We start from the raw sequence: 15,339 nt of genomic DNA, 5'->3' as shown, positions 1-15,339 counted from the left end.
AAAATAGACCAATAAGGAGGATTTCCCACTGCACGTGTAATATGATTGGTTGTTTGGTACGGTTGATATCAGTATAAGTCGACGCCGTCGTAACACGAGATGCAAAGTCGTTATTGACTTCTGTCGTGAGATATTGAGCTAGAGAAATAAAATCTTGATAAATTTTTACAAACAATTTTGGCAAAAGTTACCAAGTTCTCTTGTTGGCCTGACTACGTTATAAACAACAATTACTTGCATGGCTGTGGCCGTATTACCAGGGAAAAGGCATGTTCCTCCTAAGTGGCAAGAAAGAGAGGTATCTAAGAAATCGAAAAAAAACTCGCAGAAACGTAATGCAGAAGAGCAAGATTCTGCACCGCTTGCGTGTAGCATCTGCTTCGACGAACCGGAAAAAGTTTGTGAAGCACTGGGTTTGAGAAGAGACTTTCTGGATGGAGTGAAGTCATTGCCTGAAGACATATTCAATCACAGAGGCTTTAAAGGCTTCGTTAATATCTACATCCAAAACGCATACTTCGACGTCAAAGAACAATCCCTGAAAGAGGAGTTAAGCGAAGAGCTCTTAAAACAAGTTGGTTTTACGGATTCCAGTGTAATAAAGAGAATCATGACACGATCAGAGATGATGAGGCAGCATCTTGATCCTATTGACTTCATCAAACGTTTCGTAAAAGACGAGTTCAAGTACAACCATGCTTTGGTGGAGCAAGCACCAGAAGATAAGGACTCCAATCCCAAAGGCACAGGCGTTTTTGGTTTTGCTGACTACAGAAATGACGAGCAAAACGAGTACTGTGAAGTTGTTCGTTTATTTCATGGAACAGATCTTCACAGTGCTAAAGACATTATGAAGAATGGTATCGAGCTCGATTTTGGCAGGCACAAGCACGACTTCAGCGATGGTGGCGGGTTCTATCTAACCACTCAGTTTGATCATGCTAAAGCCTGGGCTCTCTGCCAGTCAAGAAAACCCGTGGTGTTAGAACTGAAGATCCCCAAAACCTGCCTTGAAGAAGCACGTACTCTGAAGCTGGATGTTTATAACAAGAAAGGGAGATCGGAGTGGGAGCGAGTAGTAGAGGAGCAAAGATCAGGAAGACCAAGCAAGAAACTACGACAAGAATTGAAAGAGTATGACTGCATCACGGGGCCGATTTCAGTGGCTCAACAGTCTGACGGCAAAACAATTCGTATACATGTACCAGAGCCTGGTTCTCATCAACTTTGCGTCATCAAGCGAAGCTTCGCAGAAAAAATTGAAAAGAACGCAAAGTATACATTGTATACTAAGCACCAAGAATGAAGCTTATTTGAACTCTTTTTTTATATGTTTTAAATTCACTTAAATCCACGTTTAATACATTCCCGATGGTACTTTACTATTGAAAACTTTGTTATCCATTTTATCGTTGAAATCTTTAAAACCAGGTATCGTTAAGGAAGACACATATAGTTTACATAACTTTAATAGCCTGCGTTCAGCCGGTATAATTTGTATATATATATATATATAGGTTCATGGAGATGGAATGTATTTTCTTTTACACTTCATGAAACTTCAATAGCACCAATTGACAAACAACTGCATTTATGGACAATCATTTAGCGAAAATAGCAGTGATATTTTTAATTATGATTTATTGATTGTAACGCGCTTAGCGCAGAGTGGCTAACAAACCTGTGGCCCTCATTCCATGATCGAATTGGAATTTTGGAGTTGATTTTTGCGGAGGGAGAAAAACCGGAGAACACGGAAAACCCTGGAAGCACAGGAGAGAACCAACAAACAACTCTACTCACATACGACACCGAACCCGGCAGGACTGGGATCCGGGCCGCATTGGTGAGAATATATGCATGTTATTTCACTTATTTACTGCATTCTGCACGACTATGGAAGAGCATTCTAGCTTTGTAATGAAGGGATACCGCGAATACAAATAAAGTTACCATACCACACCACACTGTATGCCATTAATTTTTATATCGTTTGGTATCGTTGGGCTGCAAAAATTTAATATTTACGGATCATTTAGGGAATGATTTAGGAATTCAATCAGTTCGGAAACTTCCCCGGCGTCGTCAGGGAATTTTTTTCGGCCCAGCATTAAAAAAAGAGGGAAAATAATCTAGGAAGGTTTTATTTGCGTACAACCACCGGAATAAAGTTTGAGTTGTCATGAATTCATTCATTGCTTGAATATATACATCATATCAACGAATCTTGACAGCCGCCCATTGAGGATTTTTTTTAAAAATGTCCAGTCTTGGAAATTTTTTTTGAGCCATCCCAATTTAAAGGTTTTTCCGGCTTGGAAATGCTATGTGGTGATTTTTAAATAATCCCACTGAATTAAACTGCTAATATATCGATCATCATGTACAAATAAATTCAAAAATTCAAACAAACTATTACACTTTTTGAGCCATCCCAACTTTGGTATTTTGCTATATGGTGATTATTAATAATTAATGTAATTGAAACTGACAATATGTTTTGGTTAGATCACTATGAACAAATCCATGATCAAACAAACTGTTATATTTTTGAACATGATCTGCTATTCTCATTTGAGGAATGCCATCTTTTTCAGTGGAGCCGGAAATAAGCGAATGAAAGAAACTGTTTTAAAAGTTTGGCCGACCTGCCTCTCTTTTTGATTCTGGCTACTGAGCGAGAGAAAGAAGTTAGTCATAAGATTAAAACGCGACACTACTATTCATAACCAACACAATGACGACTCCCGACAGAAATGTTAATTCGTCACGAACTTCAATCCTAATTTTAAGCTAAACAAAAAGGCTGTAAAACACCTGTCTTAGTTTTCTTCAATTATTCACCGACTAATTATTTCAAATTAAACCACGCAACACGCGCACTCCTAACTAGTTACCGCTAAATATTGTTATTATTAGATCCTAGATGCGCTTTATATGGGGGAAAAAAAAAAAAAAAAAAACCCATTGGGCAGCTTTTGTTTTGCAATGTCCTTGGCGCATAAGGCGGTCGATTCTCGAGAAATCAATTATTTTTTTCTTGCAAACTAGTTGCCATTGTGTGAGTGTTTGCGTTCATGCAATTTGCAATTTTCTTCGAAATCAGCAAGGAAGTCTTTCGAGAAGCGTCTACACACCCGACCTGCAGCTTCCTTCGCAGTACCCGGCGAACGTGGCAGGTTCAATATATTACTGATATCACCTATCTGCAAAGACTTTAAAATGTCGCTGAAGGTCCATCCCAATAGAGACGCGGTAATGTCTAATGGAACATCGCTCATATCGTCCGTCCTTTACCGTCTCGTATCGCCTTCGAGAAAGGAAGAGACATTGTTTAAACTTTATTTCGTTCTTAGCTTGCTTTGCCAAGTTTTCATTTGTTTTTCTGAAAGCCATTCTCATCGTCTGATGGCCGACATGACCCTCCTCAACATTGCCGGCGGGGCCGTGCTATATCTTTTACTAAAAGTGATCATCTGTGATAAAGATTTCGAGCAAAACAACCTCTGCAGATTTCCATACCAAGAAGGCACTGTGCAAAAATGGTTCAAAGAAAAGGTTATGAGGAAAACTCGTAAAACTGGAACAATTAATATGCTGAACTTACGGAAGAGGTCAGAGACTGCTAAATATACAAGGAATGGAAAAGTTTTCCTGCCTCCTGAAAAAGAGGCGGAAGTTTTTACGATATTGTACCATGGAACAACCCATGACGATGCTAAGGGCATATTAGAGGAAATTAAACTAGCAGAGTCTGAAGTAAATGCAGACTTTAGTAATGGAATGGCATTTTATCTAACTAATCAGTTTGAAAGGGCCGTAGACTATGCTTTCTCGAAATCCGCAAAAGCGGCAGTGCTTGTTTTTAAGATTCCAAACGCTGTGCTTAAGAGGTTTCAAAGAACGTCCATAAATCTTGTGGGAGAAGAAAACAAGGGAAAATGGCAAAATGTGGTAGAAGCTATTACAAATGGGGAAACATTATCACCTTTTATCGAAGGACCGGACCATAATAATCATTTATCTTTTATCGAAGGTCCGGAAATAAAACGCAATCCCGGCGGGGAAAAAACTTCCGAACAGCTACCAAACAGCCACCAAATGTGCATACTTGATGCAGATATGGCAGAACAATTTAATGCGCATTTAGATTCCGTAGTTTTTTATAACACTTCCGGCACTAGAAAAAAGAAAAGAAAAGAAGAAAAAGCAAAGAAGAATTAGCAAGGAAGAAGATAAGAAAACCCGTAAGGCATGACGAGTACTGCGCCTTTGTAAAGGAACTCTTGAACTTGCCCAGTTTCTTTCTTTTTTCTTTCCCCACGTATTCGCGTTGAACATTGCAAGGTTGACTAAAGCCGAGAAGATTTCAACATTGAAGACCACTAACAAGACGTCTAGGTTTTGGCTTCCGTTTGTCAAAACTAAATACTAACTTAGACTGTTGGAAATTTGATTGACAGAAGTCGAAATACCAGGCATTTTGAATTATAACCAGGTGTCTGTGTTGCCTGATTGTGAAAATGGTGGGGATAAGTAATCACAAAAAGAACTTTGTTCTTTACCACTGGACATTAGATTGTTTAATTTGTATTTGTTGTACTTATGCAGTTTTAGATATAACTCATTATACTACTACTACTACTACTACTACTACTACTACTACTACTATTATTAATAATATCAAATTACTTGTAAGAATAAAAAAGTGGATAGCGAAATAAAGTAACTTCCCCCAGCTAGCTGCAATAAATCATGCCGTAATCATGTATGCATCAGTATTCTAACAAGTTAGACTTCATAAGGTGCGAGCAACATTATATGCTATTGCAGCTACATTACGAACACATACAGGTGGCAGAATTTATTGCGAGAAGTGAGGACTTCTTGCAATTTTGTCTAATGTTGTACACTATAGTTGCGCTATGTAATCAAAAGTGGCAATAGTTGTAGTGGATTGGCCTCTCATCTCTGGGGTTTCCGGTTCGATTCCCAGACTCAGCATCACATGAATTGGGTCTTTTCCTTGATTTGAGGGTTTTTCTAGATTTTCCGGTTTTTCTCCCTACGCAAAAGCTAACAAGCTAAATTCCGATTCACTGTGAGTTAGCCGTGACCAGACTTAGATCAGCCCAGAGGTTGTTTCAGGGTTTGATCTATGAGTTAGCCGTGCCCTGACTTAGATCAGCCCAAAGGTTGTTTCAGGGTTCTATCTGTGAGTTAGCCATGCCCTGACTTAGATCAGCCAAGAAGTTGTTTCAGGGTATCCATAAAAATTTGAAGGCGATAGAACTGAACGGATGACAGTGTTGGGAATATTAATTACAACTCATTTTTCTTGTTTAAAATGCTTATTACTCTGTTGTAAAGCCATCTTAAATAGTAAACACAAGCACTCCATTTGTAACTTCAGCTCTTCCAAGCTTCTTAAGAGCAAGCATAAAGGCTTTTGTTTTTCGTCCAAGACAGAATGTTTCTCTCAAAACATCTTCTTTTAGCGTCTTTCTTCTGGTTTCTGCAAGCCAAAATAAATAGGGAATGAATTATTAAGGACTTTATAGGTTGACAAAATAAAAAATTCACTAGAAAAGTAAAAGTAAAAATTTTTAATTTTCAACCCAACGGAGGCAGATTTTTTAATCTGCTTATACACTCGATGTAGCATACACTTAGCATACAGATCTTTACCGTGTAACAAAAACACATTTCATAAATTTTCAATTCATTGGTCAGGCCAGGCCTTACCTTCAGTCTGAAGCTTCAAAAATTCTTCAATACTTAGTAGAAGTTCATTAATATCGTCAATGCTGAACTGAGTCTTGACGTAACCAGGTAGTGTCACATATTCATCTTCATTAACAGGATGGAGTGTAGGATACTCTGTCTGATTTCTGCTTGTCTGTCGGCTCCGAGCTTCTAGTAGATCTTCTAAATACATTCAACAGTGGTAGCTTAGTTAAGCGGGCACCCTTGGGACCTTGTCCTGTGTCTGTTTTATAGAGGGTGTCCATTTAACAGAAATTCGCAAAGAAGCGAGTTTAATATGCAAACCTCAGAACAAGTTTGATTCAAATACTATTTCTGTTGTATTAAAACCGAACGGTGCAAGTAAGCCATGATCATTGTAAATTCGATCATCTGGTGTCAGTTTAATAAAGGTTCTTGATAAAAGAAATTACCAAATAGGCTTGTATTTTAGTTTCCATGTCCGCCTAAAATAGGTGTCAGCTTAAAATAGGAGTCCACTTAAAATAGGTGCCCACTTAAAATAGGTGTCCGCTTAATAGAGATATCCGCTGAATAGAGGTTTGTTTTACAGTAAATATGGGAGAAATTTTTGGGACCCAAGCTTAGTGTCCAGCATCAGTGTAGCAAGCTTAAAACTGGTGGAGAGTGGTAGGGTTATAGCCCAGCTGAAAAGTCCCTCATTGCAGGACCTGGTATCTGCCTCATAAGGGGACCTTCACTTAATAGAGGTACCACTGTACCATATTTAACATCCAATCTGTATGGGCTTTATGACAGCTCCTCATTGTAAATGCTCGTACAGAATTGGCCACTCATACATTATATATTACTTATCACATTTCATTGAATACGAACCTGGTTTTAAAAGTATTGTACAAGTCAAGTCGGGAGGTGTTGGGGTTCCAAAATCGCAGGGTAAATCCACAGGGCATTGGGTAGATTGCAGGCCATATGTCTGTTGTCCTGGAACCCCCATCATTCGAATTCCAGGAGTATATAACACTGGTGGTAATGGGGAGTCATCATCTGATTGTGACGATGCCATACCTTCTCCAAGCCCAGCATGCTTTGCTGTCTTTATTAGAGGTGTAAAGGTCATGGGCTGTGGGGGTGTGTCATGGCTGGATGGCGAGACAACACCTTTGTCGTCTAAATGTTGGAATGCTGGCTTGGTTTTGATCATGGGTGTAGTTGTCTGAGGAGGAACTGGTGACTGCTCTGGGGTACTCTGGGTATCCTTGGGTGCCCTATTTTGGGTAGAAGATGGTGGAGGGGTGGCCTGGATCATTGGGGTGAAAGTGACCGGCTTTACTGGAGTTGACATGAAGTCATCTGTAGTGACAAGAAAAGGTTGTTGACATAAAAAAGTGACCAAATATGTCTTAAGCTCTTGTAATGTTTGAAGGGGGTCAAAATTCTATAATTGATACCTTCAGCTTCTTCTTGATGTTTTCCCTGACCAGCTTCGTCAGATGACTTGGCATCTGTTTCCATGGCATCAACATCCTCTTCCGATTGGCTGTTGTCATGTAAACCATCTGTATCATCTGTGTCCATAGATTTACTGCATAAAAATGATTCCATCATACTAATTATTATCATCATCATCATCATAATTATTGTTACTATTATTATTACATTCAAATAACTTATCATACCTTTCCTTGTTATTATTGCTAACTGCTTCATAGATGCTATCAACTGATGGTAATTGTCCTAAATTGAAAAATCAAAATTCAATATTAAAATAGGGAAGAGTCTGAGGAGGGTATATTGTGTACAATATGCATACCTTCTCCACAAAGGGAGGTTGGGATTTCCAAGGGGTGAGGAGGGTCTGAGGAGGGTATATTGTGTAGTTACAGAAAATATCCATAACTTGTCCATGGAAGGGGATTGGAAGTTCTAGGGGGTGGGAAGGGCATATTGTGTAGTCCTTAAACATATCCTTCCCTCCCCCCATTTCGAAAGGGGATTGAAATTTCTCACCAGATGACTTGTAGCCATATTTAGTCAAGTGTTCTTGCAAATCTTCTATCTGTATTTTCGTGTGTTCTGCAAGTCTCTCACACACATCCAGAAAATCACCGAACGAAAACATCTGTTTCATTTCTGTTGACTTCCACGCAACGTCCCTCTACAAAAGAATCATCAAAAGCTACTCTGTTTAGACTCTGCACAACAAAGAAATATATTTCAACAGCAGAATTCAAATAAGAAAGACAAGAAAGCAATGTGATATGAGCTTAAAGCATAAAGCTATATGTTCACCTTAAGTTGTTGCGCATCTGATAAGATTCCTCGCAGAACAAGATGTGATCTGCCTTCTTCATCGGTTGATAACTCATCTTCCTCTATTTTGGACTTTAATTCATGGCAATCTTTATCCAAAGTGGAGGTGAAAGAGCGAAGTTGTGAGAAAAACTCTTCACTTGACGCCATTTTGAAGAAACTGTTTTGAAAAATGGCGCGCGGTCAGCGGTAAGTAAAGACGACACAAATTGACTTTGTAGGGTGGGGTGAGTATTTTACAACACTTTATAAAATAAAAATATACCAGAATTCTTTATCAAAAAATTTTAAATAACATTTCAAGTAAGAATAAGTGTCATATAAAAATACTCTAAGAGTAGTTCACTAGACGAAAAAATATTGTTTTATATCATAATTTTGAATGTTCTGATTTTATTCCACCCACCCTCCCTGAGGAGAAAATGTCATCAATATGGCCGAACTTTAAGAAACTTGAGGACGCTTTTACGACGTCTTGTTAAGCTTTCATTAAGCTCTTATTTGATAACCTTTTCTTACTTAAAACTTGAAGTTACTGTTCTTAATAGTTAAGGTTAAGTTTAGTGTGTGTATTTGGAATTGGGAGTTAAGAGAAAGAGTAAAAAGTTCAAGTTTTTGTAAGACAAGAATTCAAGATGTCCGTTCTCATTGAAACCACGTTGGGGGACATTGTCATTGATCTTTTTACCGATGAAAGACCAAGAGGTAATTCAGTTGTAATCCTTTCACATTATCGTTTGGTTATTGATTGCAATATTGGAGTTATTCCTTACTTTTTCAACGCTGTAATTTGACTTTTATTTTCGAATTTTTCTTTGCAGCGTCTTTGAATTTTTTGAAACTTTGCAAGATAAAGTATTATAATTTTAGCCTTTTCCACTTCGTTCAGGTAGGCTTATGTGGTATTTTTATAATGTACTCACTGCTGCTGCTGCTGTTGTTGTTGTGCTGCTGTTACTGCTGCTATTGCTGTTGTTGTTGTCTCTGCTGCTGCTGCTGCTGCTGCTGCTGCTGCTGCTGTTGCTTTGTTGTCCCTGTTTTGCTCTTTCTCCAGTAGCTTCATGCACATTCTTCTTATAATTACTTTTGTTTCCACCTTCAGAGGAACTTCACAGCTCAGACAGGAGACCCAACAGGAACAGGGAAAGGAGGAGAATCTGTCTTTAAGTATGCATATACTAGTTATACAATTGAATGGCATACTTTTGAAAGTTGTGCCATGTTATTAATCTTTTGTTGAATTTTTTTCGTGGTTAGCTGTTAATATATATCAATCGACATCATTACTGTAACAAAGCTTTATTTGTCCCCTGGATGCCTCATAATGCCTTGCGATTCAATACGGTCAATATATTGTCGAGGTAGCCAAATAGCATTGTATAACTATTTTCATCCCACACGATTAAAAAATTATACACCTTTGCAATACATTTACATTTACTCTACCTTCATTGAAACCTCATCAAAATGAATAATCATATTCATTTTATCCCCACCCCCCCCCCCACTAACATTTTTACTTTTAGAAGTGATTTGATTTATACGATCAATGTATTTTTTATTTTATTCGTTTCAGACAACTCTATGGTGAGCAAGCAAAATTTTTTGAAGCTGAAGTTAAACCAAGATTAAAGCATACAAACAAAGGAACTGTTTCCATGGTGAACAATGGTGACAATATGCATGGATCACAGGTAGAAACTTGTCTGTCTGTCTGTCTGTTTCTGTCTGTCTGATTCTGACCTTTATCCCAACGGGATTAATGAACGCTTTACTTTCAACTAACCTTTTCTTTTGTCTTTTGATTGTTTGTTTTTGTTTCCTTGCCTACCTTGCTCTCATTGGTTTCTTTTGTCTTATTCTATCATATATACACTCCTTTCTACCACGAAGGACTAGCGTCCGAAATGTCAATAAGTTTTTTCATCTTTTCACGGTGTATAATTTACCTTTTCATCATTACGTTTTCTTTACAGTTCTTTTTTACTCTTGCTGATAACCTGGATTATCTTGATGGCGTACATACGGTGTTTGGTGAAATATTCGAGGGGATGGATGTATTGGACAAGATAAATGAAGCCATCTGTGATGACACAAACAGACCATATCAAGATATAAGGTACCCAAAAACCCCTGGAAAAACAGTAAGAACTCTACAAACTTTGCGAACAGCACTTTGCACCCATATCTATAATCATGGTACCCAGAGCACTAACTATAACTATAGTCTGAGATTTTTGGCCTCTCCCAATCAAATTCCTTATGGTATAAGTTAAATTTTGATCAATAGTAGCCAAAACCCTAGCCTCCTTTGCAGCCACTGTGAGGCACTTCCAAAAACAATGAAGAAAGGAATGTTGTTCAAGTTTGACAGACGCTAGTGGGGGAATGACAGACAATGAACCTGAAGCACCTCACAGCGGCTGCAAAGGAGGCTACCAAAACCCCAGACATCTTGGAATAAGTTGGTCGCATAATATTATGAAAATGGATTTAAAAAGTACATGAATTTCAGTTTTGTTTATTACACTATCCTAACCACTTATAGGACCACCCAGGATGTCAATATTCCATTCTAATTATTTTGATATAATTTAATCTATTTTATTATTAGAATCAGTCACACAGTAATCTTGGATGACCCGTTTGATGACCCCGCTGGACTGGTTATCCCTGACCGCTCACCTGAACCAACAAAAGAACAATTAGAGGTTTGTTTCTAAATCAAGATTTAATTCTTGGTATGAGTGTTTGGGGAAATGTGTGGCATGCTCAAATTATTATTAGTATTATTATTAACAAATCATCTAATTTATACAGAGTGGTCGTATAGGTGCCGATGAGAAGATAGACGACACAGAAGGCAAAACAACTGAAGAAATAGAAGAGATGATTGCTGAGAGAGAGCAAAGAGCTGGAGCACAAATACTAGAAATGGTAATAGCGCAGCGCGCTGATTCTATAAGTAGCTTAAAGATTCGGACAAACATTGCATTCTGTTTAACCGCTACGAGGATTATACGAACCGATTTTATTATTTTTACTTAAAGTTACAATATTAACCCTATGTGAACTAAGATCAACTATGATCGGCTGTGAAAATTATCAGCTGAAAGTAAACTTGTAAGTTTGTTTGTCCGAATTTCGTCTTTGTCTTCATTTTTATGACGTCACGGCTGCGCTGCGCTATTGAGATGACCTAAGAAGTAACTGATGAAGGTGACATTGGTGATGATGATGATGAGGTTTGATGATGGTGATGATGGACATGATGGTGAAAGTGAAGATGATGATGTTGATGATTATGATGATGATTATGTTAATGCTGGTCATGATGTTGATAATGATGATAGTGAAGGGGATGGTGATGATGGTAGTGTTGATGGTGATGATGATAATGATGTTGATGATGGTTATGGTGACAAAGAAAAAGAGCACTAAAATGAAGGAGAAGGGAGGAAGAGGATGGCTATGAAAACAAGAGTAGGCAATAATACTAATCATAATCTCGTAAATGGTTGTCATGGAAATTATTCCAACTATAACACTAGTTGTTTAGTTGGTTGTCATGGCAACCAGACATCGACCTACTGCCCTCAGGTGTCCATGCATTTCAAGATCATGCTTGGACGTATTGTTCAGTAGACACTTCATTTATTGCACTGTTATATGATTATGATGATCATCATCATTGTCACTATCATTGGCACCATCATCATCATCATCAGTGGCACCATCTTCATTATCTTTATCAGCACCATGAACATCACAATATCATTAGTACCATCATCAATATTATCATCAGTGCCTCTCCCATCATCATAAGCAATGCCATCATCATCATCAGTGCCATCCTGATCATCGTGATCACCATCAATGCCATTATCAACACCACCATCATCATTATCATTATCATCAATATCATTATCAGCATCATTTTGTTGTTTATGTACCATTGAGATTGCTAGCCTAATAAACACCCAACACCCAACTAACCATAGCATTGTGTATACCCTTCAGATCGGTGACATTCCTGACGCAGACGTCAAACCACCAGAAAATGTATTATTTGTTTGTAAATTGAATCCTGTCACAACAGATGAAGACTTGGAGATCATATTTTCACGGTTCGGCACCATTACAAGGTACATTTCTAAATTTTATTAACAACCCTCTGGCTGATCATGATTTATGAATAAAAGTAATTAGTTTTTTGGGTTGAATTTTTTAGCTGTGAAATTGTACGAGACCAAAAATCTGGAGAATCCCTTCAATATGCCTTCATAGAGTTTGAAAAGGTAAGTGAAGCTTCAAAAAACCTTTTCCTGAATCTTGAATAACCACAAAACAATGGTTGCAAGTTAAGGTTGGACTTGGTAAAATACAGTAGATGTATGAACACATCGAATCCAGCCTCGACTTAGAGCAATATTGTTTCATGGACACTCAAGTGAAATCAGGATAGATCTTTTTAATTGGCACACTGTCTGCTTTGTATTGAAGAAGAAAAATGTTGTTTTAGGAAGAGGATTGTGAAAGAGCTTATTTCAAGATGGATAATGTTCTGATCGATGATCGACGTATCCATGTCGATTTCTCACAGTCAGTGGCTCATTTAAAATGGATGAAACAAGGTTGGTGTAATGTTTATGGGGCTCATCATCATCATCAGTCATCATCATCAGTCATCATCATCAACACCATCATCATCAGTCATCACCATCATCACCTTCATTATCATCAACACCATCATCATCATCATCATCAGTCATCATCATCAGTCATCATCATCATCAGTCATCATCACCTTCATAATCATCATCATCACCATCATCATCATCATTATCATCAATTACCACTGCCACCCCCACCATCATCATCATCTTCATAATCATTCATGGCCATCATCATCACCATTATTATCAATATCATTACCAATGATTATTGACATCATTTATACCATCATTCACCATCATCATCATCATTATGCATCGTCACCAAATCCATCATCATCATGGATCATCATATTCATTGATATTCACCGCCCCCACCATCATCATCTTCAGATTCATTCACTACCATCATCATCATCATTGATCATCATTATCATTCATCACCACAACCATCATCATCATTGATCGTCACCAAATCCATCAAAATTTTCATCACTTCACCTCACCTTCATAACTATACTAAAAAGGTTATAATAATAATCGATTCTTGTTTCCTTCTTTCATGATTTTCTTTTTCAGGAGCAAAGCCTGTTTATACTGAAAAGAAAGATTCTCAACCTAAATACACTATAAAAGACAAAACAAAAAAGGACAAGTATCCATCCATCTCAGCTAATATGATCAATATTTGAAATGTGTCATTGTTTTGCCACATAAATCAATAACTGATCTTATGTTTCTACAGCACTTTTCATGGGGGGTAGGAGGGCTTGATTTAACTTTTATCTACGAGAAAAGGGTTCAAGGTGGAGTATGGAGATACAACATTCTGCAAGCATAATTAGTCTTTTACAGTTCAAAAGAAACCTTGTAACACCCTTATCAATCAAAGGAATGTAGGTCTGAATTTGAGGAAGCGTTCTACTTCTAAGTTTTTGAGTCCTTAACTCTGTTTTCGTAGATATGATCTTGTTTTTGATAAAAATGAAAAAAGTGATGATGAAAGAAGAAAGAAAGAAAAATCAGAAAAAAAGTACATTAAAGAGAAGCCTAAGAAGCAAGATAGAAAACGAGAGCATAGAGAGAAATCCAGGTATGACAGTTCTAGCGAAGATGAAAGAAGACACAAAGAACGGAGAAAAGACGACAGGCATGAACATCAAAGCAACAAAAAAAGATATTACCATGATGATAGTGATGATGATGATGACAGATGGCGGAGGAGAGAGAAAGATAGAAGTAACTACAAGAAAGAGGTTAGTTTCAGAAAGTAACCATAACTCCTCACACAAGGGGTGAGGAGGGTATATTGTGTAGTTCCAGAAAATATCCATGCCTCCCCCCACAGAGGGGATTGGAATTTCCAAGGGGTGGGGAGGTTCTGAGAAGGGTATATTGTGTAGTACCAGAAAATATCCATACCTCCCCCACAGAGGGGGATTGAAATTTCCAAGGGGTAGGGAGAGTCTGAGGAGGGTATATTGTGTAGTTCCAGAAAAATCCATACCTTTCCCAGAGGGGGATTGGAATTTCCAAGGGGTGGGGAAGGTTAAAGAGAATCAAAACTGAAGATCAATATTGAAAAAACATAATTTCCCCATCAAAAGGATGAAAAAAGAAGAGAAAGAGGCAGAAATGAAAGTTACCAAAGGTAAGAAATATGAACAGAGGCAAGAATGATGGACTTTCATAACATTCTCTGAATGATACTCATATATTTTTGGTTGCTCATATAGCGAAAAGAAACGATCTTCCTCCAAAGAACGAGATCGAAAAAACAGAGACCAAGAAAAGGAAAAAAGCAGACGTAAACGCAGATAGCAGTTCCACCAGAACAGAGAACGATAGAGACTTTGTACCATTACTTGATGGCAGCCATGACAGGATACACAACAATAGATTCTTTTCCCCGTGGGGAATCAGATTCGATTGTTCCTGCCTCCTGTCATAGATGGCCATCATGTGTAGCCTGCGTAGCCAAGCGTTCCCACAAGGAACGCCCGGCTACACAGGCCAATCACGTGCAAAGATTATGAACTTGAACGTCCCTTTTTTACTATGAGCCTTTTCATAGTTTAAGAATCGATTCCACTGCACATGCGATTTTATCCCGAATTTCTCACCTTTTTTTGTCTAAACCTTCTTTTGTTCTCAATTAAACAAAAGGTGAGAAATTCAGGGATAAAATCGCATGCGCAGTGGAATCGATTCTTAAGCTATGAAAAGGCTTATTGAGCTGTTCTTCATTTCTGGTGTGTGCTATTGATAGGTGGATAGGCTCCAGAGCACGAAATTAACTTTTAAACCCACTGTTCTCATTAGCAAAAATTTCAAAGTCACTAGCAATTGGATGCAGTGAATTTCAGGCCTTCAATTTCTGGACTGTCGTACTCGCAAAACATGGTTAGTTAAATTTTTGTCACTAGCTAAATTTCACCTGAATTTTGAGAGTTTGGGAGCATTAATTTTGTGCCTTGGGGTCACCCTGACTAGTTGGTGCAAGTTGCCTAATGGTTTTAAAAAGACCATTTTCGAATTCATATAATACTGCTGTGTTCCTTGGCAGACGTATTTACTCAACAGTTAGCCTCAAATGCACATAAGAATATTCACAAACACTATTGAA

The 15,339-nt window shown here is 38.0% G+C and overlaps 4 protein-coding genes across 4 annotated transcripts; 3 read left to right on the top strand and 1 right to left on the bottom strand.

Moving 5' to 3' along the window:
- The first annotated feature begins 115 nt into the window (after positions 1-115).
- LOC116302334 (uncharacterized) lies at positions 116-1,965 on the top strand. The gene has a single exon (XM_089037382.1). The coding sequence runs from the start codon at positions 239-241 to the stop codon at positions 1,304-1,306; it is 1,068 nt and encodes a 355-aa protein (XP_088893508.1). The 5' UTR covers positions 116-238; the 3' UTR covers positions 1,307-1,965.
- Positions 1,966-2,973: 1,008 nt separating this feature from the next.
- Positions 2,974-4,461, top strand: LOC148906526 (uncharacterized). Its single transcript, XM_089037383.1, has one exon. The coding sequence runs from the start codon at positions 3,223-3,225 to the stop codon at positions 4,222-4,224; it is 1,002 nt and encodes a 333-aa protein (XP_088893509.1). The 5' UTR covers positions 2,974-3,222; the 3' UTR covers positions 4,225-4,461.
- Positions 4,462-5,375: 914 nt separating this feature from the next.
- On the bottom strand, positions 5,376-8,190 carry LOC116302320 (uncharacterized). Its single transcript, XM_031711601.2, has 7 exons — positions 8,020-8,190; positions 7,738-7,885; positions 7,407-7,464; positions 7,179-7,312; positions 6,604-7,080; positions 5,746-5,928; positions 5,376-5,515 (listed from the first exon to the last, which is right to left on the bottom strand). Exons 1-7 carry the CDS (start codon positions 8,188-8,190, stop codon positions 5,376-5,378), a joined length of 1,311 nt encoding a protein of 436 aa, XP_031567461.2.
- Positions 8,191-8,482: 292 nt separating this feature from the next.
- LOC116302319 (peptidyl-prolyl cis-trans isomerase-like 4) lies at positions 8,483-14,670 on the top strand. The gene is made up of 14 exons (XM_031711600.2): positions 8,483-8,745; positions 8,862-8,929; positions 9,143-9,207; positions 9,617-9,734; positions 10,017-10,159; positions 10,655-10,751; positions 10,861-10,977; positions 12,061-12,185; positions 12,272-12,338; positions 12,563-12,674; positions 13,293-13,368; positions 13,675-13,969; positions 14,321-14,364; positions 14,450-14,670. The coding sequence occupies exons 1-14, from the start codon at positions 8,676-8,678 to the stop codon at positions 14,532-14,534; spliced, it is 1,482 nt and encodes a 493-aa protein (XP_031567460.2). The 5' UTR covers positions 8,483-8,675; the 3' UTR covers positions 14,535-14,670.
- Positions 14,671-15,339: the final 669 nt, after the last annotated feature.

Source organism: Actinia tenebrosa, unplaced genomic scaffold (genome assembly GCF_029948245.1).
Source record: "Actinia tenebrosa isolate PJP-AT-01 unplaced genomic scaffold, QUT_ActTen_1.0 PGA_scaffold5__44_contigs__length_20552954, whole genome shotgun sequence".
Lineage (NCBI taxonomy): Eukaryota > Metazoa > Cnidaria > Anthozoa > Actiniaria > Actiniidae > Actinia > Actinia tenebrosa.
This window is presented reverse-complemented; position numbering and strand designations above follow the sequence as displayed.

Coding starts and splice junctions, on each gene's coding strand:
- LOC116302334 (XM_089037382.1), top strand. CDS start 239: ATGGCTGTGGCCGTATTACCAGGGAAAAGGCATGTTCCTCCTAAGTGG.
- LOC148906526 (XM_089037383.1), top strand. CDS start 3,223: ATGTCGCTGAAGGTCCATCCCAATAGAGACGCGGTAATGTCTAATGGA.
- LOC116302320 (XM_031711601.2), bottom strand. CDS start 8,190: ATGGCGTCAAGTGAAGAGTTTTTCTCACAACTTCGCTCTTTCACCTCC. Junction 5,929..6,603: donor TACAATACTTTTAAAACCAG/GTTCGTATTCAA, acceptor GAATGTATTTAG/AAGATCTACTAGAAGCTCGG. Junction 5,516..5,745: donor TTTGAAGCTTCAGACTGAAG/GTAAGGCCTGGC, acceptor TTTGGCTTGCAG/AAACCAGAAGAAAGACGCTA.
- LOC116302319 (XM_031711600.2), top strand. CDS start 8,676: ATGTCCGTTCTCATTGAAACCACGTTGGGGGACATTGTCATTGATCTT. Junction 9,208..9,616: donor GGAGGAGAATCTGTCTTTAA/GTATGCATATAC, acceptor TATTCGTTTCAG/ACAACTCTATGGTGAGCAAG. Junction 12,675..13,292: donor TTTAAAATGGATGAAACAAG/GTTGGTGTAATG, acceptor TTTCTTTTTCAG/GAGCAAAGCCTGTTTATACT.